This window comes from Equus quagga, chromosome 9, assembly GCF_021613505.1.
Source record: "Equus quagga isolate Etosha38 chromosome 9, UCLA_HA_Equagga_1.0, whole genome shotgun sequence".
Lineage (NCBI taxonomy): Eukaryota > Metazoa > Chordata > Mammalia > Perissodactyla > Equidae > Equus > Equus quagga.
In genome coordinates this window covers 80,053,068-80,075,230 of record NC_060275.1, presented here as the reverse complement: position 1 = coordinate 80,075,230, position 22,163 = coordinate 80,053,068, and the positions used below count along the sequence as shown (strand labels likewise).

Below are 22,163 nucleotides of genomic sequence, written 5' to 3'. Positions count from 1 at the left end.
ATTTCATGTGTACATTATTATATATCAGTTTCTGTATAGACTGCATCGTGTTCCTCACGAATTTACTTTTCTGTGGGGAGTTTTGTGTGTGAGAATTCCTTTTGTCTCCATCAGTTAGTGTTTTCTAGATTTGGAGTCTCATGTGTTTGTAGGATTCTTTTTCACCATTCAGGACAAAAACCAACTTTTCCTCACCTTCTAATGTATGAACTTACTAATTATCCCAAAGTCTTGGATATATCTATTTTAACTTGATTTTCGTTTTCAGTTTTTTTGGGAGGGGGAGAGTTACCCTGTGGAGGATAAAAATTCTCAACAGAAATCAAAACGCTTAAAAATACTTAAAAATTTTATGTATAGGAGAAGCTCCTGTATAACAAGGTGGGCATGATGCTTCATAATAAAGATCTAATTGAAGTAGCCTTAACATTGGTTTTATTTGTTGACTTGTGTGATGCCTAGCAGTATCATTGCTCTATTTTAGGCCTCAGTTTGCTTATAAAAAAGAAGGGGATTTTTCTCCATGTTCATCTGCATCCAGTGGAGAAGTCACACACTGCGTGCTGTTACAATAAAATGTATAAATATATGTATTTATTTATTTATTTGAGGAAGATTAGCCCTGAGCTAACATCTGCTGCCAATCCTCCTCTTTTTGCTGAGGAAGACTGGCCTTGAGCTGACATCTGTGCCCATCTTCCTCTACTTTCTATGTGGGACGCCTACCACAGCATGGCTTGCCAAGCAGTGCCATGCCCGCAGCCGGGATCGGAACTGGTGAACCCTGGGCTGCTGAAGTGAAACGTGCACACTTAACCACTGCGCCACCGGGCTGGCCCCACAATAAAATATTTTTTGAGAGGCATCCTGTGTAAGAATGCAGGGTATCATAGCTGAATGCTGGTGCACTGGTATTTTAATGTTCAAGTCTTATTATAATATTGCATTAGCTGCCTTCTCAATGTTAAATAGTTGATTCTTGAGAAACAAGCTAGAGATCATATTTGCAACTGTAGTGGTTGAATATTATAAATATCACACAGGCATAAGTGATGCTTGTTAATTGACATTTTGGCATCTTACTGTCTATCTGTAAATTGTTTCATCAATCTTAGGATGTTCAACCACTGGAGATTTATTAATGATAATTCACAAATGCCAATCAGCTAATGTGTTCTTGCCAGTTAAAGGCAATGCATATTCTGACAATTTCATCTTAACATGTTTGTTCTTCAGCTGAATTATCTTACTGGGTTACCAGTCATCTGGGATGGTGGGAAGTTTGGTTCCAACAATTTATTTCAATTCCATAAAAAGTTACTGTTGGTATAGTGCCACAAAGTTAATATCAGCATTTGAACTAGAATATAGGATGTTTTGGTGCCAAAATAAGTACAGTTTATCATATTGTGGATGTTACGAATAAAATATACGACATGAATGATGCTTATTGTGTATTTAAGTAATAATAGAGACTTCTCATCGTTTTCTCATCTTTGTATAGAAAAATTCAGTAGGAAAATGAACCCTACTCTAGTGAAAAGACTCAAATTGGCCTAAGTTTGAATCCCAGCTCAACTGTTTACTAATTTTGTATTCTGGGACAAGTTAACTTTTTAATTTTCTCATTTGAAATAAAATTTACACATAATAAAATGCACAAATCTTAAGTGTATGGCTTAAATTTTTACCTATGCGTACTCCTTATAACCATCACCCAAATCAGATATGTAACATTTCATCACCCTCTTGCCCCTTTCCAGTCAACTCCCTTGCCCAGAGGCAACCACTATTCTGATTTTTATCACCATAAATTAGATTTGCATGTTCTTCAACTTCATCTAAATGGAGTCATAGAGTATGTGTCCTCTTTTGTGTCTGACTTTTGTTCAACATAACATCTGTGAGATTGATCCATGTTGTGTGTATTAGTTAGTTCCTTTTTATTGTGCAGTATTCTGTCATGTGAATATACTACAAATTGTTTTTCCAATTTCTTGTTGATGGGCATTTAAGTTTTCAGTTTTTTACTATTATGAATAAAGCTCCTATGACTATTTCTCTATAAGTGTTTTGGTGAAATAAGCACTCAGTTCTCTTAGGTGTGTACCTGGGAGTGGAATTGTTGGATCATAGGGTAAGTATATATTTAACTTCATTAGAAATAGCCAAAGAGTTTTCTAAGATGCTTGTACCATTTAACGTAGCTACTAGCATTGTAAGAGTGTTTCATTTGCTCCACATCCTCACCATTGTTTGGTATTGCTGGTATTTTTAATTCTAGCCATTTACTGTGATTTTAATTTATATTTACCTGATTTCTTACGTCTGTTGGCCATTTCTTTCTTTTTTCACCTGTTTACATGTCTACTCAGTCATGATCTTGCAAAAAATACACCTGAGTCATAAAAGGGGGTGGAGAAAAGATGGAATCAAGGGATGGGGTGCTATTTTTCTGGTCAGTGGATTGGTGACACCAAGAGTTGTGAAAATGGTTTATCTTTTGGCTAAATTACAGTCCTTTGGGTCACTGATTATATCTCTTAGAGTGATAGTAGCTGAGGTTACGACCCCCAAAACTTCAGTGACTTAACAAGGTAGAAGTATGTTTTTGTTCACCCAACTATCTAAGGAGGGTGTTCCTGGTAGGTAGATGGCCTCTCAAATAGTTACTTAGGACTCCAGGCTTCTTCTGTCATGTGGCTCTGCAGTCTTTGATACATGGCTTCCAAGATCTTTATGCTGCTCTTCATGAAGCCAGGGAAAGAGTGGGGATGGAGGAAGAAGGAGGTAAATATATGGAAGGTTTTTATGGATCAAACAAGGAAATGGCATATAGATCTCTTCTCACATTCCACTGTTGAGAACTTAGTCACATCTAACTGTGAAGGAGACTGGGAAATGTAACCTTATCTGCGTGCCCAGGAAGCTGGGAATCAGCTAGCAGTCTCTGCCACTACTGATGAAATGAGATGTTCTCAGGAACAGTTAATGGATTCTGTACTAAAGTCAGAACAAAGACTAACTTCCTGATCTGCTTCAGATAGCAAGGAATCTGTGTAAACTGCTAAAGGATCTTAAATAAGACACCTTCGCAGTCTGTGTTGTCTGTAGCCTGACTGTGCTGTAGGAGTTAGAGAGTGACTGTGGAAGTACAGATAATGATAACTTAATAAATCCATTCTGTGAAGGCTTAAAATGCTTTGGTGAAAGCTCTTCTCCATTATAATTTTATCTGTCTAATATCTGATATTTATAAGATAAATGTAATTTAGAATAAAGTAATAAAATTAATATTTCAGGACTTTGTGATTTTAAAACTTTAAAAAAGTGTTTAAGTAGTTTTTAGTGACTTATTAGAAAACTACTTCTAAGACTGTCTATGGGGAAGTGCAAAGCTGTTTGACACCTTTCTCTTGAGCTACTAAGATACTCCTAATACATTGGAGTTGCTAAAGTCATTCCATTTTTCTTTTGTAGTTAAAATCCTCAACCAATAAGAGAGAGGTTGCCTTAAATCATTTAAACCCTGGGTCAGCAATCTTTCTAGCTCTTAAGAGTCCAGTGTACATCATTGTTAGAGGAAGAAGAAAGCAAGGGAAGAAAGAAGAGAGGAAACAGAAAGAAAAGGAGCATGAGTTGAGCTGCAGTAGATCATCCTAAGAAGCTCTGTGTTTAAGCTTTCCTTGGGGAAATTGTTGCTCTAGGGCACTGCTGACCAATAGAAATATAATGTGAGCCACATATGTGATCAATATATCCCAAATATCATTTCAACATGTAATCAATATAAAAATTATTGAGGTATTTTACCTTTTTTGTACTAAATCTTTGAAATCCGTTGCATATTTTACAATTACCTCACATTTCAATTTGAATGCTGTTTTCATTGGAAATACTTGATCAATATTTAGATTTTATAAAATACACATTACGATTCACATACCCAGTAGAGACTCACATACCCAAGTTGTTCCAAACAGACTTAAAAGTTTCCCAATAGCTGAATCAAGTCTCAGTTTTTAAATTTAAATTTTGATTACGTGTAATTAAAAATTCAGTTTCTCAGTTGCACCCGCTGGCTGTTGGCTACTATATTGACAGTGTAACTCTGGAGTCTAGACTAACTTTAGACTACACGGTTTAGGAAGGCAGGGACTTCTGCCTGGCACTGAGAAAGTGCTCAAGAAATATTTATGGTTTGAAAATGTTATCAAACCTATTTGAAAGTAGGTAGAATTGAACGTGAGGCTGAGTAAATAAACAAATGTAATTGAACAGGTGGAGGGAAGCCAGGCTTCCAAAGCTACTTTGTTTCTAAAACTTAATTATTTCTAATAAGCGTTCAGTGTCCAGTTTTTTAGAGCAGAATGGCTGTACCTTTTTGGAAGATGTCTCTTTCCAAGTCCAAAGGCTGGTAACTCTGGTCAAGTTGCTTGTCAGTTGCCACATAGTGGTTTAGCTAAACAATTATTGGGGGAAATATTCAAGCTGCTCTTTCTATAATCCATTGGTTTGAATTCAGGGAATATAAACTAAAGGAAAATGAATGTAGTCAAAGAAATTAAGATTGAAGTTCTGCAAATCATACATCCCATTCCATGTGACTCTTCAAAGAAAGCTGTTTTGTTCTTATAGGGGCATACACATCTAACTTTCAAAAAAATCTAACCAGCAACGGGGTCCTGAGTGTGAAAAAAGGACTCTCTATTCTTTGAGAATAGGGATCTTATACTCTAGCATTCTTATGTCTTTTCCACTAATTACCCAAATTTTAGTAGTTCAATGCTGTACTCAAGTCTTACTTCTTTCACAAAAGTCTTCCTAGATTACTATAGTTCATGGTTCTGCTTCTCTTCCCTGAATTCCTGTTTCATAAGAACCAAATATTTTGTCTTTCAAATATATATCTATAGTGTTATGAATTTTTTCCATTTGTTTAATGAGTTTTGACATGTCTAGCACATCCAACTCAGTGTTTAATAAGTAGTAGTTGCTCAACATTTTCTTCTGTACACAGAAAACAAGAACAATATGGAAATCCTGGCTGATAAACCTCTTATGAACCTCTGACTTTTCCATGCTTTGTGTTCAGATTACTTTACTGCATTGTGCTTGGTTTGAGTAGTGACTTCTGGCACTCACTTGAGCTGGAGAGAGCGAGCTGAGCTGCCAGGTGTTGGAGTATGGGATTCAACAATGAGCTGTGTAATTACCCTGCGGTAGTTATTAAAGTGGGAAGAGGGATGGAGTCAGGAGTTTAGTTAAAGAAACAGTAACAGACTTATCTTCTTTCGAGCTGTGACAGGAAAATATTCATTGATTTGATGCCATAGGTCTTTTCTCTTGAAATAATATGAAAGGGCTTAAGTTTTGAGATGAATGCCATAGAAATAAATATATTTTTCAGCAATGAGCATCTGAGAATAAGAATGTTTCATTTTTCAGCCATGTGGGATCCTGGCTTCCACTCAGCTGTCTTTGTCCTCAGCAGGATCTGGTTCCTCGTACATTCCTCTCATTAGCTATTCCAAAATGTTACTGCTGTCTTTAAATCCTTTCTCTTAGCAGATGGCCATTTCTCCTATTTTAGAGGGAAGACAGAGGCCATCAGGTGGAAAGGGCTCCAATCTACAAACACATCTGCAGTCAAGTTCATTCTTCATTCTGAGAGGACAAATAAACACGTACCCTCTCCTCTATCAGGCATCCCACCAATGTATCCATTTTTCACAGCCTTAATTTCAGAATTAAGCTTCTTTCAAGAGACATGCTGCTCTTCACTTCCCATGCATTCCTCCTGCTGCATCCATGCTCCTGCTGCCAAAATCTCATTGCAGCTGGCTCCAAGAGGACTTATTTTAACAAAGTGGATTTAAAATGGATTTACTTTAACAAAGTGTGTAATGAAGAATTTGGATGATTTTAGTATTAGATGAAGGTATAGGCTCCTCATGTCAACAAGAAAATAGGAAACAAAACTTCAGGAAAAATAAAAAGCTCTACTAGAAAGTCATCATCTAAATAAGAAAAAGTGTGGCATTATTTTGAGGAAACCTTAGAGTTTAGGAAAAGATAATCCAGTTGACTTTGATTCTTGAAACAATCTGGCGTTGTAGTTTGAGGGAAATGGGATTATGTTACTTTTTCTATATGTGCAAAACACTACTTGATTCTGTTGTAATTATTGATTAGTATTATAAATGCTATTTGTTGTTTTAAAATCAACGTATAGATAAAGCATGTATGTCATAAGTAAAATAATGTAAAACTTACAAACCTTTGAGAAGATAAAAGTAATAGTATAGCTGAAGATTTTCAGAGGAGGAGTAGGGGAAAAGAAGGGTAGAGGCAAGGCTGCGTTAAAACTAAAGCAGCCATAATCCAACAGGAAAGGCCTCATTTTATAAAGAAAGTAAAATTAATTATATTTTATTTAACCCAATGTATTAAAAATGTTACTTCAACATGTAAGCAATATAAAAATTATTAATGAGAATTTTACATTCTTTTTTTTGTATTGTCTTCAAAATCTGGTGTGTATCCTACACTTCCAGCACATCTCAATTTGAAATTGCTGCATTTCAGTTGCTCAGTAGCCACTTGGTTACTGCATTGGACAGCACAGCTCGAGATGCCATAAGTGCTAAAAAGATTATGCAAGTAATAGTAAAATAAAATTTTATTTTCAAAGTGTCATAAAATATACAACTATAAAATAAAATTAAAATAACTCGTTTGTAGATACTCCTCCCTCTTCTCATCTCCTTCCGTCTAAGCCCTGGACACTTTAACATGTAGAGGGTAGAGGTCAGGGAGAAGAGGAGGCCTAAGTGAAGGTGACTGAAAAGAAGACTCATGAGGCAGGAGGAAAACCAGTAGAGCACGGTGCTCTGGAAGCAGTGGTGTCCTGGTGCCAGCTTAGAATTTAGTGAGCTGGTTGTCAAGTATGGCCATCATTAAAAATTATATAAACTTAATTTAAAAAATTGTTTTAATAAAAGTAATGGTCAATCACTTTCTAATTATTTTACTACATTTTACTACTGTCTATGCTCTTGAGATTATTTATGTCTTTTGTATCTGTGTGGTGGAAATACCATATAATGATGTGTGCTATTGCACATCTGTTTCCAACTCCGCATTCAGTGATGTCACATTGGTAGCTTAAAGTTGGCCATGGTAGAACTATTTATACTACAGACATCAGCAAATGCTACAAATCAGGGCTTTTAAGATTTTTCTTGGAGAGCTTGTTAAACATCCAGGACGCAACTGCATGGAAGCCAAGAGAAGACAGAGTATCAGGGAGAAAGTGATTAGTTGTGTCAAATGCTGCTAAGATGAGGTCTAGGAAATGACCATTGGATTAAGCTACATGGATTTACTGTGATAAAAAAAAAATCACTGCCTTTGTGAACTTCCATTCTGACTATTGAGTGTAGATTTTAACAATGGGGATTTACCAGTAAGCAGAACAGAAAATTCCTACCATCATAGTCTGGTCCCTGCCTGAAGGACTTGCTGCTCTTGCAAGTGTCATTCTCTCCACCTTCTCAACTTTGTGCAGTCTCTATTTGGAATGCCCCTTGATGCCTTATTCTGCTGGTGTACGTCTGTCTACTCATTCTTCATGATTTAGCTCAAATGTTTACTCCTTTATGTAGCTGCCTTTGAACTTCCTAGGCAAAGTTAAATGCTTTCCCTCAACATTCCATTTTCCTCAGTCCTATATTTTTCTCATTATGTAAGGATTGCCCATTTCTACGTCTGTCTTACACCTAGTCCACAGAATGTTAGTGACTGAGATCTTCATCTTTGTATCACAGGGCCTACCATAATCCTTGGCATGTGTTAGATGCTAATGGATATTTAGAGACTGAAGGAATCAGGTAATTAAGCTGGTATATAAGATATTGAGACCTGATCAGGGCAGAGCACCACAATATCGACCCCATGGAGGGATAAATGGTGGTCAGTAGAGCTGTACTTGTTCAGTCTCTTCGCCATTTGATAGTCTCTCCTTTTTCATCATTTCCCCTGATTTGAATATCCAATCTGGGACCTGAAACAACATGCTGTGTTATAAGAGAAAACTTCTTTGCTTTCTATTCAGAGAGCCTTTGTATTGGTAAAATTTCTCAATTGTTATTTTGTCTGTCCTGATCAGTTTACACTTTGAAATTATTCATCTGTTTAGTAATTACTATTTTATTTCCACTTCCTTATATTTTCTTACAACTATATTTCTCCCAAACATCATTGTTAAATTGGGGATAATCTGGTTGCAAGGAACTTTAATCTAACTTTAATCAGCAGATTATTGCAGTGATATAACAGATAATGTCATGGACATCGTAGGCAGGGAATACATCAGGGTCTCGTGTGTTCCACACAAACATATGGGAAGTCGGGTATTGAACTGTATGTCATCATGTGGACTATCACCCTTGCTTCTCTCTTTGCTTTCCATCAGTCTCCTCTTAACCTTCTTTCTTTTCCTGCACATCTAAAATATGGCTGCTAGCACCAATGACCTGTTAGCCCCATGGTCCACTACCATCTAGCTGACTCAGTTCCATGTACCTAGGTGAGAGAATCTGATGGGTCAGCCTGGCCTGTGAATCACTTGTAACCTGGGACAGGGGGTGTATTAGTTTCCTGGGCTATCGTAACAAATTTCCACAAAATTGGTGGCTAACAACATACATTTATTCTCTCTCAGTTCTGGAGGCTAAAAGTCCAAAATCAAGCTGTCTGCAGGGTTGGTTCCTTCTGGAGGCTCTGAGGGAGAATCTGTTCCATGCCTGTCTCTTAGCTTCTGGTGGCTCTGGCATTTGGTGTTCCTTAGCTTGTAGGTGCATCACTCCAGTCTCTGCTTCTGTAGTCACATAGCTTTTCTCTTGTGTCTCTCTCTCTTTCATTTTCTGTCTCTTATAAGGACACTGGTCATTGGCTATAGGGCCCACCTTAATCCAGGATAATCACATCTAGAGATCTTTATTCCAAATAAAGCAATATTCTAAGGTTCCAGGTAGACATATCTTTTGAGGGTCCACTATTCGACCCACTACAGGAAGTGTAGTCAAAGGCTACCAGCATGGCTTCTAGGCCCCATCCCAGGTGCCAGTAAGTGTCTGGCTTTTACACATCTCTGCCAGGAATATTTGTTATTTTATAATTTTCTGCATTTACTTCCAAGTGACATGTTCCACTAAAATGTCTCTTTCTCTTCATTACTTTCTGGGATCCACTTTTCTTAGGGTGGAATTAATGGCTTCCCTTTCCCATTTCCCGTAGCACTTTATACACACCTCTTTGACAGCACTTGCCACTGGCTTATAGCATCTTGTTTACATGTCTGTTTTCCCACTTAAGTTGTGAACTTTTCCTGGGTGGGGCGTTTGCCTTCCTGGGCTTTGTTTCCACAGTGTCAAGCACAGGACCTGACATTGAATTATGTTTATGGAATTGAGTTGAAAGACTGGAGTGTGTGGATTGAGTCTCTTCCCCTCTAACCTCAGTGTTACTTTATTCAAGTATATTAATTATCCATTTCACCCAGTTCTTTCTGATTTTGTGCTTTGTTATGCCCTCTGTTACACACTCAGACCTTCCCCATCTCTTCCTTCCCTGCTGCCACCACCTACTTTAGCCCTTATCAACAAAATCCTGCTGCCATAGCTTCATTGGGACCTGCAGCTTCAAGTTGCTCTCTTCCTTCAGTTCACGTTAATCTACCATATTGCACAGATGTTATTTGTGGTAATTATGTTCTATAAAGTCACTGCGAAGACTGAATTAATGAATACATACTGAGCCTCTCTCTCTAGGGGAAATACAGAGTTGAGTTCCTGTGAGCCTCTGGTCACAACATTTTTGTCAACCCATCAATACATTACCTTGTTTTATATGTGTTTCGGTTTAAAGACACCTTATTTACTATATTGTTAATGCGTTAACCCTGAACTCACAGCCAACAGCGGTATAACTCGTGCCTGAAGAAAGTTTATCTAACGCATGTATTTTCTCTATAAGGCACATCACAGCTTTCTTCTTCAGCACTATGCTTGGGGGCCATTTTAAAAAGCAAAATCACCAACAAAAAAACACAAAAACCTGAAAAACGTGGCACTAAATAAACAACAAAAAGACACGTGTACAGTATGAGAGCAGAGTGTTGCCTTGTTTAACCTCAGCTGGGAATGTGCGCTTCAGGCGACTCAAGGTTTTCGCCACTGCACATGTCTGCAAATGAGTGCAAAAGCACCTCAGGTGTTGATCTTGTGGATACAAGTTAAATTTTAGAAAGTAGATGAATTTGCAAATACGGAATCCATGAATAATGAGGATCAATTATAGCTATCTGGTGTCTCAAATTCCTGAGCCATTATGAGATTCCATGGCACAATTCTTGCTTCTTGTTGGCATCCTGTTTGGGTGTTCTTAGGTTTTAGCTTTCTTGTCTTTACCAATTCAGTTACCACACAATTCACTTCTCATATTGCAAAAATGTGTTGACATCTCTCATTGTCTCTTCTCCCATTTGTTTTGTGGCTCTATACCTTTCCTATACCTTTAATTTTCCTGGAGTTTCCTGAGAGAGTAGAGATAAATGCTTACGTTCAATCAGCCATGTCTTAACCAGAATTCTATTTCATACACAAGACCTTTAGTCAGTATTACACATATAACAGATGTTTATTAAGTATTGGTTGAATAAATTAAGGAAGTACCATTTTTATGCTAACGTAGCTATTCTAGATAGTACATTATAATGAGATTTTTAATATCTCATGATCTACTAGGTAGAAGACTACCTCTCTTTCTCCTCCTCATTTCTGCTAACCTCTTTTACTTTATGGAACATTGCCTAAGGAAGATGGGGAATGGGTTCAAAATAAAACATATGAGGCTGGAAAGCACATATTGTTTTAAAGTTTAGATTGGGTTTCCTTCCTTTTGCTTCATAATCTCTTCGCTAGTCTATTTTATGACTTAGTTACAAAAGGTTGTAAACTTTTAGTGCTCAAAAGGATCCCAGAAGTCATCAAATTTTACCCTTTGATTCATAGGAAACTGAGTCAGGCTGCCTTGCTTCAATTCCTGGTTCCACCACTTCCTCTGGACTAGTTTCTCAATTGTTTTGGCCTCAGTTTCCTCATCTGTAAAGTGGGGAAAAAATACTACTGATGTCATAGGATTGTTGTGAAGATTAAATGAGATAATTAATTCAAAGTTCTTAGTACTGTGCCTGATGCATAGTAAGAGCTCCTCATATTATTAATTATCATTAATTCTCATAATCTGCTAAATTAGTGGCTTAGCTGGGGCTCCAGACTCTCAGTTCAGTATGCTTTCCTTGAGACATAAATAAGAATTATAAACTCTTTTCTGAGTTAGCTACCATATTTCCTTCTTCATTTAAAAGTAATTACATGATTACATCTTTCTCTTTTCGAGCTAAAGATACTCTCAGCATTTTACCTATTACCACATTTGTAAGGACTTCCTGAATTTAAAATTTAAAATTTAATCATTCCTTTTAGTTGTTTATGGCACTTTCAGATGTCACTTTTCCTGTAAAGTTGAGTGGTCCCATGGAGGCAGATTCTTTTTTTTAGTTACAGTAATGCACTCCACTTCCCAGCACAAGTGGGTTAAGTGCCACCCTGGCTGGGGCTGGGCTTAAAAGCAAAGGAAGAGCCCTTGGACAACCAGAGAGGAAATATTCACACGACTTTTTGTAGATAAATTCCAAATCGCCCTCCCTGTCCTGACTTGTGCAGAAGGGACAGAGCACCTTTGATGCGGATCCTGTGAACCAGCAGGACATCTGTGAGACACCGCCTGATACAGGCAGGTGAGCGCCACACTCATTCAGAAGTCTGATAACTCAAACCCTTGCAAATTAGGCCTCTTTTTCTGTTATGCAAGAGTCTTTTTCTGCTTTCTTCAGTGAAATTATGGGTGAGAACCCACCACATGAATTGCTCCTTAGCTAGACTGATTGTTGATTGTCACAGGGAATCTATATTTTGGCTGTAAATATTTTAAAATGCTGGGGTGATAGTGGAGAATCAGGGGGTCAGAGGTCAGGGGCTGGGGAAAATAAATGAACATAATGGATTTATCTTTCTTGAAACTCTAGGCTACAGAAAATTAGACGTAGGAGATATGGAGGACAATCCTTGTGTGTATTGGTGTTTTGTGGCAGGAGGGCTGAGGACGAGTAAATCACTAATAGCTACTGCTTGATTTTGGTAGAAAGAGTCTAGGCTTTGGAATAAGACAGTCATGGGTTTGAATCTAGCTATGCCACTTACAAACTGCGTGATTTTTGGATTGGTTACTTAATATCGCAGAGCCTCAATTTCCATATCTGTAAAGTGGAGATAATAATGCCAACTCTACAGGGATTTTTAGAAGGACAAGATATAATTTATGTAACATAATTGGTATTTTGTAGTCTCAGTGTCACATCATCACTGTGTTTTGGCAATCTTCCTGCTTGCCATCTCAAAATGTTCTTTGTACAAAGGTAGCATGCGCCTCAAATGGGTTTATAGACTTTGAAACTGAATGTAGTTACCTGACAGCTCTTTTTTTAAATTGAGGTATAATTCACATAGAACATTATATTAGATTTAGGTGTACAACATAATGATTTGATACTTTATATATTGCAAGGTGATCACCACAATAAGTCTAGTTAACATCCATCACCATATATAGTTAGAAAATATTTTTTCTTGTGATGAGAACTTTTAAGATCTACTCTGTCAGCAACTTTCAAATATGCAATACAGTATTATTAACTATAGGCACTATATTGATAACTCTTGATCCCATCTTTGGCAGAGTATGTAATCAATTTCCTCATCCAAAAAGAAAGGATAACATTAGTTTATTAGACTAAAATTGCCAATATTTGACTATTAAACTTATGAAAATAGCAATTTCATATGATTCAATCTAAAAATATCTGCCTCATTTACCTCAAAGGTGACAAGGATCAAATGAGACCATATGTATAAAAGTGCTTTGTAAATAAAGAGCTGTTATTACTATTATTATCATCATCACTGCAGGCTCCAAATCTACATTTAAAAGAGAATGAGAACAGGGGGCCCCTCTACTTGATCAATAAAAGTAAAACTATAAACCAAATTCTACTGGTCTGTAAGGAATTTGCGGACACTGAATAAGGCCAGGTAGCTAGCTGCTTGCTACCTTCCTCCCAGTGATAGAGCTGACGGCATCTTGAATTTACTCCTCCTCGAATTTACTCATCATTTAAAAACCCAATATCATAGTGTGCACAGTTCTTGGGACAGAATGGGTATCAGCATACATTAGTTGAGTGAATGTATGAATGAATGAATGAAAGTAGGGCCAGACCCGGGAAAAATCACATAGTGGTACATTTTGTACAAGTGAAAGCAGATGAAACAGCATCCAGGCTGCAGCTTTGAGTAGGAACTGAATTGCCAGAGGGCGGCCTGTGGGGGGGGTGTGTGTGTGTGTGTATGTGTACGCACTTGTGTGTGTAGTGGGGGATTGCTAGAAAGTAGAACAGCCACACTCTATTTCTTTTGCTTTGGTTATGAGACAGGATGTGAGGAGGCAGGGATAATTTAACATGCTAAAATTTTTAGCATCAACTGGCAGAGGCAGTATCTCCTCCTTTGTTTTCTCCCTCTTGCTTTGTCCCCAACGACTATCTATAGCCAGCAATAATTGCGTGGATTTGTTTCCACTCATTCTACTCCAAACAGTAGCTAGTACTTTAAAGATAATACCCCACGAATTACTTAAGTGGCATCACTGTATGTTCTGAGTCCTTTAGTCCAGCATGGAATATTCATAGTGTTGTTTGAGAATTCTAGGCCTCCATTAAATGCTGTATTCAAATGAGGTCCTACCATTGAGAAACTGTGTCTTTCTAGGAAGTGACCTCATTGAAGTCCAGTTATTAAAAGCTGCTGCATTTTAAAAGTTGGGGCTGATGACCCAGGGAATGCAGGAAATGATTTGATGGTTCTCCTCAAGAGTATGGCATAATCTTTGTGAATTTCCTGTGACCCACAGTGTTGCTGCACCCAGAACTGCTCAGATTGGGGAGGCTGATTCACATCATTTAAGATTCAAGAAACTGATGTATTTAACCAAAGGGGGGATAGTCTTTCTAATAACTAGAAGGCTCATGTCTCTTTTTTTTTTTTAAGTATTTTATTGAGGTCATATTGGCTTATAACATTGTGTAAATTTCAGGTGTACATTACTAAATATTAATTTCTGTATAGACGCATCATGTTCACTGCCAGTAGTCTGGTTTTGTATCCATCACCATGCTTTTGTGCCCCTTTACCCCTTTTGCCCTCACCCTAGAAGGCTCACATCTCTTGTTCAGGGCCTCCCCTTCTGCTAAATTAGTAATCAGAGAAGGCTTCACAGAATCAGAGCAATCAGAGAGATTTGGGGTTTTGAGGTATCTTTCATCAAGGTTGTGGTGAGGTCTGATGGTTGCACTGTTATAGAATATATTGCTCCAGTAACAGGAAGTTTCATCATTTCTTCGAGCAGATAGTACTGAATAAACACTGCCAACTTACTGTTTTATTTTTAACTATCGATGTTTTACATTCAGAGGTGACCTCTCCTTTCTGTTCTGAAAATCTCCTTCTATTTACGATTCAATTAGTTAAATAGATTCCTGCAGCTGAATGACGATGATTTTCCAGATCCAACTCTGAGATTATACCAGTTTTCCTTGCCTGGCATTTGGAGTGAACTCAAGCTCTTCAACTGAACATTTACCCATATAGTCTTGATTTACTCCCACAGATAACTAGGGTCACCTTTGTGCGCAGATTTTGCTAGTTGAACTCTCAATTGAACTTATTTCTAAGTTCCTGGGAGGCACCTCACATTTGTTCGCATTTACCACCCATGAGCAATCACTTTGAGGTGGTCCTCCGGTGTGTCAGGGAAAGTGGAAAAGGCACTGGAGGGTAAGCAAGCATTAGAATGAGGGGCATTGTCATAATAGCAATGCTTATTGGCTTTCCACTGTCATTCCTCTCCTGAGATGCTCTATGCTCTCCTTGCACTATTATAATTACAGCACTGAGCATGTGATATTTGTGATTAGTGTCCATGCTTCTGTCTCTGCAAGTAGATCAGTGGTTCTCAGCCCTTTTTTGCCTCAAGCCCATTTGAGGGGTATGACACAGAGCCATCAATGACAGTAGCTCACCCTGGAATTTTACATCCTCTCTGTCCTCTGACCCCCTTCTCCTTCTTAAAAACCATTGAACTAGAATGAAGTCAGGGACAGGCTCTTCTTTTATTCCAGCATCTAATGTGTGGCTGGCACAGTGCTGAATGAATAAGAGAATACTTGAGGTCACCAGCTAATTTGTGAGAGTGCCAGGGCTCGAACTCAGGCAGTGTGAACTTCTAGAATGCCACACTCTTCAACTACTGCAACTTTTCCAGCTTTGTCTCTACATATAATTTAGTACTGTTGATTTTCTTTGAGGTTTTTTTTTTTTAATTTCCCAAATAGTAGGTGAGTATTCTCACTGTAAAGGAGTCAAGCAATAATTACTATTAATTTAAAAAGATTTTATATGTTAATATTTTATTCAACATTTAATATTGATAAGATTAATAAAATGCAAAACCCAGAATAGCAGTTTTAGCTTTAGCATCTGTAATTATTCATTTATTCAATTATTGAGACTGTCAACATCATAGCTTCTATAGAGTTTTCATGGTTTGGCTCCCTCCCTTTGCAGTATACTTTTGGGACTTGTAAGGGCACGCCTTCTGGCTAGGAGATGGAAAAAATTAAGAGAATATTTTTAATGATTAGACCTTAAAAAAAATGCTATTAGTGTTATGATTAATTTTTAAACAACACATTTATTTTTCATTGAAAATTAAAATTTTTCCCTTTAAACTTTGGACTCATTTAAATCAAAACAGTTATTTCTTGAAAGAATAGCTACTGCTATTGAGTAACAGTCATTAACTATTGCTGATATGTAACCAGCCTCTTATTGTTTCATGATAGTATTTTTATTATTATAGCTCCAAGTTCTCATTCTGCTTTATTGTCTTAGGCATTTTCAGTTAGTTAGGTATTTCAATTGGTTTGTACATGAGAAAATTTTATCCTTGTGGTTTTCTCCAGAAATGCTGCATGTGAATTTTTCTCAAATGATTAATTTTATTGAGAACTCTTCTCCCCCCCTCCCATAATGATCTGTCAGATGAAAATGTAGCATCATCTATTTCTTCCTGAAAGTGAGGTATTGCTTTTACATTTGCTTATCCTTAGACTATCTCACCATCTTACCTGGGATATGATGAGGAGTCTAATTAATTCCATGAACAATAGTGAATGTCTACCATGTACCAGGCACTGTCTTAAATACTAAGGCTTCAAAGAGGAGTAAGAGAAGCTCTACTCTTTGGAAGCTTCCTATATGTAGAGAAGCCAATAGGTAAACTGCTAAATGCCATGCTGTGTGTCACATGCTGCAGTAAAGATGGCAAGGACGGTGGATGGGACACAGGGAGGAACTGGCTGGCCAACTCCGTCTGGGAGTTCAGGGAGGGCATTTAGAGAAGGTTAGCCTTGAGATAAGTCTGGAAGGATGGATTGATTTGCGAAGAATAAGGGAGAAAGGACATTCTAGGCAGAAGGAACCACATGGGCAAAGCATGGGGATGTGAAATAACACCGTGCTTTTGGGAAATTATTGGTTGTTCCATTTGGCCAGAATGTTGGGAACTGAGACGGAGACCAGAGGGCAATACTATTTTTCGGATATATTCTTGGTGGCTAGTATACTTTTCATGTTACATAGTGGAATGAATTGTGGACAAAATAAAATGTTGACTAGGGTTGATAGAGTAATTATGAAGGGATCTATGAGATGATTGCCAAAAAAAAAAAAAAAATTAAAGAGTTAAAAAAATAAATAAAATACCTTTCCTCAAAATCCCCAGAATCTGTTTGTTACTGGAAATAGAGTTGTTGAGAAGAGACAGGAAGCACAGTAACTCTTGACTGATGACATATTCAGCTCTCTCACCAGCCTGCCTGAGATAGCTAGAAGACTATGTGGGCCTGGACACTGTGGATGCTCCCTCTACTCTGCAAATTCAGCCTGGCAGGTAGGTGGGCCTGTGGCCTTTTATGGATTATGTGATTCTTACTGCCTTCTTTGGACAAGAATTGTTACCTGATAACAAAGGGACACCTGGACATGGCACATGTTCATGGGCAACAGAGGATTTGTGAACTCCCTGAATTTGTGTGGGTAGGCGTGTGCATTTTGGTATATACTTATGCATATGCAAATTTGGCAAGATGGCCTATCATATTTTCAGAGGGAGATATGACCCCCCCCCCAAAAGGTCAAGATCTACTGTTTTAGAGTAATGATAAGTGCTTATCTCAATAGTTTTTGTGTTAAGTGCAGTGGTTTCATATAAAACGTAAATACATAAAAACAAAAATATATAATTTTTGCACTATTTGCAATAAATTCCAAGAATGTGGGAAATGATGAAACAATGTATTTCTACAACGGTCCAACTCAAGACTATGGGCCTAATATCCATACAGTACCTTCCAGATCTAAGGTCCATTAGTTTGATCACATCTTACATTAAAGGAAAAAAATTAAGACCAGAGGGGGGAAAAGTGAAGAATGGGCAATGGGAAGGTAGGGAAGGCATCCTGTAGTGTACTAGTTTGCTAGGCCTGCCATAACAAAATACCACAGACTGGGGGCTTAAATTAACAGAAATTAATTTTCTCATAATTCTGGAGACTGAACTCCAGGATCAAGGTGCCCACAGGGTTGATTTCCCCTGACACCTCTCTCCTTGGCTCACAGTTGGCTTTTCTCTTGCTTCCTCTTCATGTAGTCATCCCTCTGTGTATCTTAATGTCCTCTTCTTACAGTTAGATTGGATCAGGGCTCACCTTAATGGCCTCATTTTAACTAATGTCTCCTTAAAGGCCCTATCTCCAAATACAGTCACCTTCTGAGGTACTCGGGATTAGGACTTCAACATATGAATTTTGAATGAGGACACAATTCAGCCCATAACATGTAGTAAGTGGGGGTCACCAAGAGAGCAGTCATGACCTAGAGATAATGTTTTTCAGACCTCTGTCCTGGCATGGCCTGGCTTGCAGCCCCCTTGGGTTACACCTGTGGTACCCAGGAGCTTTATAGACAATATAGGCAGGGAGGCCTGTGTCTCCCCATTTCATTTAGCCTCTCCTGGCCAGCTCATAAATCAACAATTGCTCCCAGTTATCCAATTTAAAGTTCTTATTATGTGCATCATAGCACCTTTTCCCTCAGCTTGTCTTTTCCTATCTTTCGTCTTTGTCTTCTCTTCTTACCACCTTTTACTTACACCATCTCCTACATAACTGGCTTCAGTTACCAGCCTACTTCCCTTCTGCACTATCATTCCCTTGGTCTCTGCTCAGCCTTACTCTTCTATTTCAAGACACTTTTCAAAAGACTGACAGCAACAGCACCAAAGTGATATGAGCGTAGAGAAAAGAAGGGGGATTGAGAACATCTTTTTAATTTTGAAAAATGCTCCTCTTACATGTGGGAAATTCTCTGAAAAGCAAGAACATTCTCCTAATCTTTCTTAGAAGAAATTTATGACTATTACCCCTTATTTCTAAAAATAGGGGAAATAGTTATTTCTAGAAATGTAGGAATATAGTTATGTAGTTTTTTGAAGCTGTGGGAGGATAGATGTGTGCAAGTGACAAATTAGCCTTCAGTTACCCTATTTTTTAAAAATAAAAATTCTGTTTTTGAATAATTTTAGATTTACAGAAAAATTGTGAAGATAGTACAGAGAGTTCTTGTGTACTCCTCATCTACTTTCCCCCATTGTTAATATCTTATAATACCACAGTACATGTGCCGAAACTAAGAAACTGATATTTGGCAGATTACTGTTGACTAAATTACAGGCTTTATTTGGATCTCACTCGTTTTTCCATTAATGTTCTCTTTCTGTTCCAGGATCTAATTTGGGGTACTATATTGCATTGAATTGTCATGTCTCGCTAGTCTCTGCTGGTCTGTGATAGTTTCCTAGTTTTTTTCTTATTTCTCATGACCTTGACAGTCATGAAGAGTACTGTCCAGTACTACTGGGTTTTTGTAAAAAATATAACAGAGGTGAAGTGCCCTTCATTGCTTGGTCACAATTTCCTTCCACTTAAGAGTTGAATTCTAATTAGAGATAAGTTGAATAAGATTTAAAATAGACATGCTGGTTGCCAGCAAGTCAAAAGGCAGGACAATAGATGTGTAAGCTCTGCCAGCCATGGCTGTTCTGTTACATAACGTTAAGGCAGTTCAGATGTGTGTGTCACACCAGATAACTGAAACTGGAACGGGTAACCATAAGTAAAGCAAGAAAGTTAGAGTAAAGCCTAATATTGTTTATTGACTTAGTCCTTTTTATTCCATTTTCACCCAACCCCCTAATTTGTGATAAAACAAAGCTAAAATGACCTGAGATACATATGCACAATTAGAATGTCATGAGGACACACAAGAAGAAGCAGCAAAACTGTTAAAGTTAATTCCTCCTCCAAGTCTTAGAATCCTAGATTTTCAGACTAGGCTTTCTATTTTTACATTAATCAGGGAGCATTGTTTATGCTGCAGAAATAAGCAAGCCCCAAATATTAGTGTTTAAAACAACAAACTTTATATGTCCATCACAGGTAAGCAGGGACCTAGGCTGATGCAGGCTCTACCATCCTAATATATTACCAGCTCAGCATCGATTTTCAGGTTGTGCAGGGGCAGAGGGAGGAGAGAAAGATGAATCATGCACCAGCACTTAAGTTCTCCTCTCATGTCAGAGGCCAAAGCAAGTCACATGGCCATGCCTAATTTCAAGGGGGCAAGGAAGTAAATTCTTCTCATATGTCCAGGAAGGGGAGATATTGATAAGCACTGGAAGTATTACTGAGCATTCATTTTATTTATCACTGATCTCTTCTGTAATACCAGTGTAGGGGATTAGATTATGCCACCCCAAAATATGCTGCTTTGACATAAGGGTTATTTTGATCTGGAGGCAAATGAGACTCAATAGATGAAGAAGAAATGAAGCCTTCTTGGTTCTTCCTTTATCTGACTAAAAGCAGAAACTTCTGAAAAATGAGGACTGCTGAAAACCTCCTCTCCTGGGGAAGTTTTATGGCCATGAAGAAGACGGAAAGTTGGTGCCAAGATGGACCTGCACAGACGCAAACCTTGCTCCATTAATTTCCCGCATATATTTTACCTTTCCACAGTTTGCCACCCTTGAAAACCTAAATTTCTTTTCTTTTTCTTGTCTCTTCTCTATAAATTTGTTGTTTTTTTCCTTAAGATGCTATATAAGCCCAAGTTCTAACCATCCCTTTGAGTTATTCCTCATTGAGGTTTCTTTTGCATAATATGCATTGCATGCATTAATATACTCTTTTTCTCTTATTAATCTGTCTTTCGTCAGTCTAATTTTACAGGACCCCAGCTGGAGAACCCAGGAAGTTAAAGGAAAAAGAATTTTTTCCTTCCCTATACCAATATCAAGTGGCCTCTGTAAGAATGTTGCTCTCTCTTGCTATGTGCCACACAGTAAGGGCAAAACAAATGTAACTCCATAAAAAAGCTCAGGTGGAGTGGAAAATTGTTTTTAGAACCACCTTCTCTTCTCCTGATACCTGGTGATACTGATGGTTCTAGAACCCAGATGTTTAACTCCTTTACTGACTTACGGCTTTTATATAATTTAATCAAAGCTTCTGAAAGAGCTAAGGACAGGTATTCGAGGAAAAACAGGTAAGACCATGGTTCACCAAGGTTTTGTAGGGGTATATTTGGATCCATGAGGATCTATTCCTGCCTTAGTTTTTTGGTGGCTAGCTTTGGGTTCAGCCAATGTATGGTGGCGTGAGAATGAAGAAGGAAATAGAAAGAAAAAAAAAAGCATAGGGAGCCGTAATGAGAGTAGTACAAGACCAAAGAATATTCTGGGGAGATAGGGAAAAGGTTTTGTGTCCTTGATCTCCAGCAAAGGATCACCTTGGAAATCCTGCTAAGAGTTAGTGTGACAGGTATTAGTGAAATGGAGGTTGGGGGGCAGGCTAACATTGGATGACTATTTGTAAGAAACTTGACCGAAGGACTAAAGACAGACCCACATGTACACACACACACATACAGCCATTATCTCTGAGCCATGGAAAGAGGGAGTGAGTTGGTCAGTGTGAAAGTTGTTCCTCCAGGGGCGTTGTTGCTGACCCTTGGTTCGCTGTCTTGTAGGATTTTCCACGTTCCCACTGGCACTTATGAAGTGTCAAATCATTAATATTCTGCTTGCTGACCCAAGGAATCCTCAAGGAGAGTTTCAAGCTGTGTGGGCTCTTCGAGGAATGTGTTACTGGTCTAACTTCTAATCTCCACTTAATAATGCAGTATTATTTGGTTCAGGTTCGGTTAACTTTGGTCTTTTTAATCATTTGGAATTAGAGATCACCAGCTTTGTCATGGTTTTCAGCATGCAAGTAGCAAAGACAGAAAGTCTTTTGACTTAACTGCTGACTGAGGGGTCACCTGCAGGGATCAGGTTCATGTGCAGGACTCAGAGGAAGGCAGCTTCTCAGGAAAGAGCTGGAAATGTTGACACAACATGGAGGCACCTAGCTCTCCCTCACTCTTGTTTGTCGTTCCCAGGGGCTCCTTTACCCATGTGGTCAGTGTGCATTTCGTAGAGCAAATATGTGAATGTATGTACAAATCCAAAAAATCTCAAACCTAAACAAAACAATGAATGCCACCCATTCTGGAACCCTTTACTACTGCCTTCCTATTAGAAAGTAAAACCTCTGACAGAGTTGAAATGTATACAGTATTAGTCAGATGTGCAGAGAAAATTAATAGCATCTTTATTTGCGATAATCAAGTTAATCAATTTCAAAAGTCCCCTCTCCCTTGGAAAGCCAGGTAGGGCTGAGAAAGGGGAGGAGTGGGTAGCACTTACATTTGTTAACATTGTCTTAGTTTCTTCTGGTTTATGGTGTCTTTTAGCTAATTCAGTCT

At 38.1% G+C, this 22,163-nt stretch overlaps 1 protein-coding gene across 4 annotated transcripts in view; it reads left to right on the top strand.

Annotated features, from left to right (window-relative positions):
* IL31RA (interleukin 31 receptor A) overlaps positions 1–22,163 on the top strand; it is an 81,259-nt gene that overhangs the window by 560 nt on the left and 58,536 nt on the right. For 2 of the 4 annotated variants that reach the window (XM_046672324.1, XM_046672325.1), the window contains exon 2: positions 17,100–17,190. In XM_046672324.1, the coding sequence (XP_046528280.1) occupies positions 17,136–17,190 (55 nt within the window). In that variant the 5' untranslated portion in view covers positions 17,100–17,135. Of the gene's footprint in view, positions 1–17,022; positions 17,191–22,163 lie in introns of all 4 variants that reach the window. The other 2 variants (XM_046672326.1, XM_046672323.1) reach the window with 1 other exon arrangement.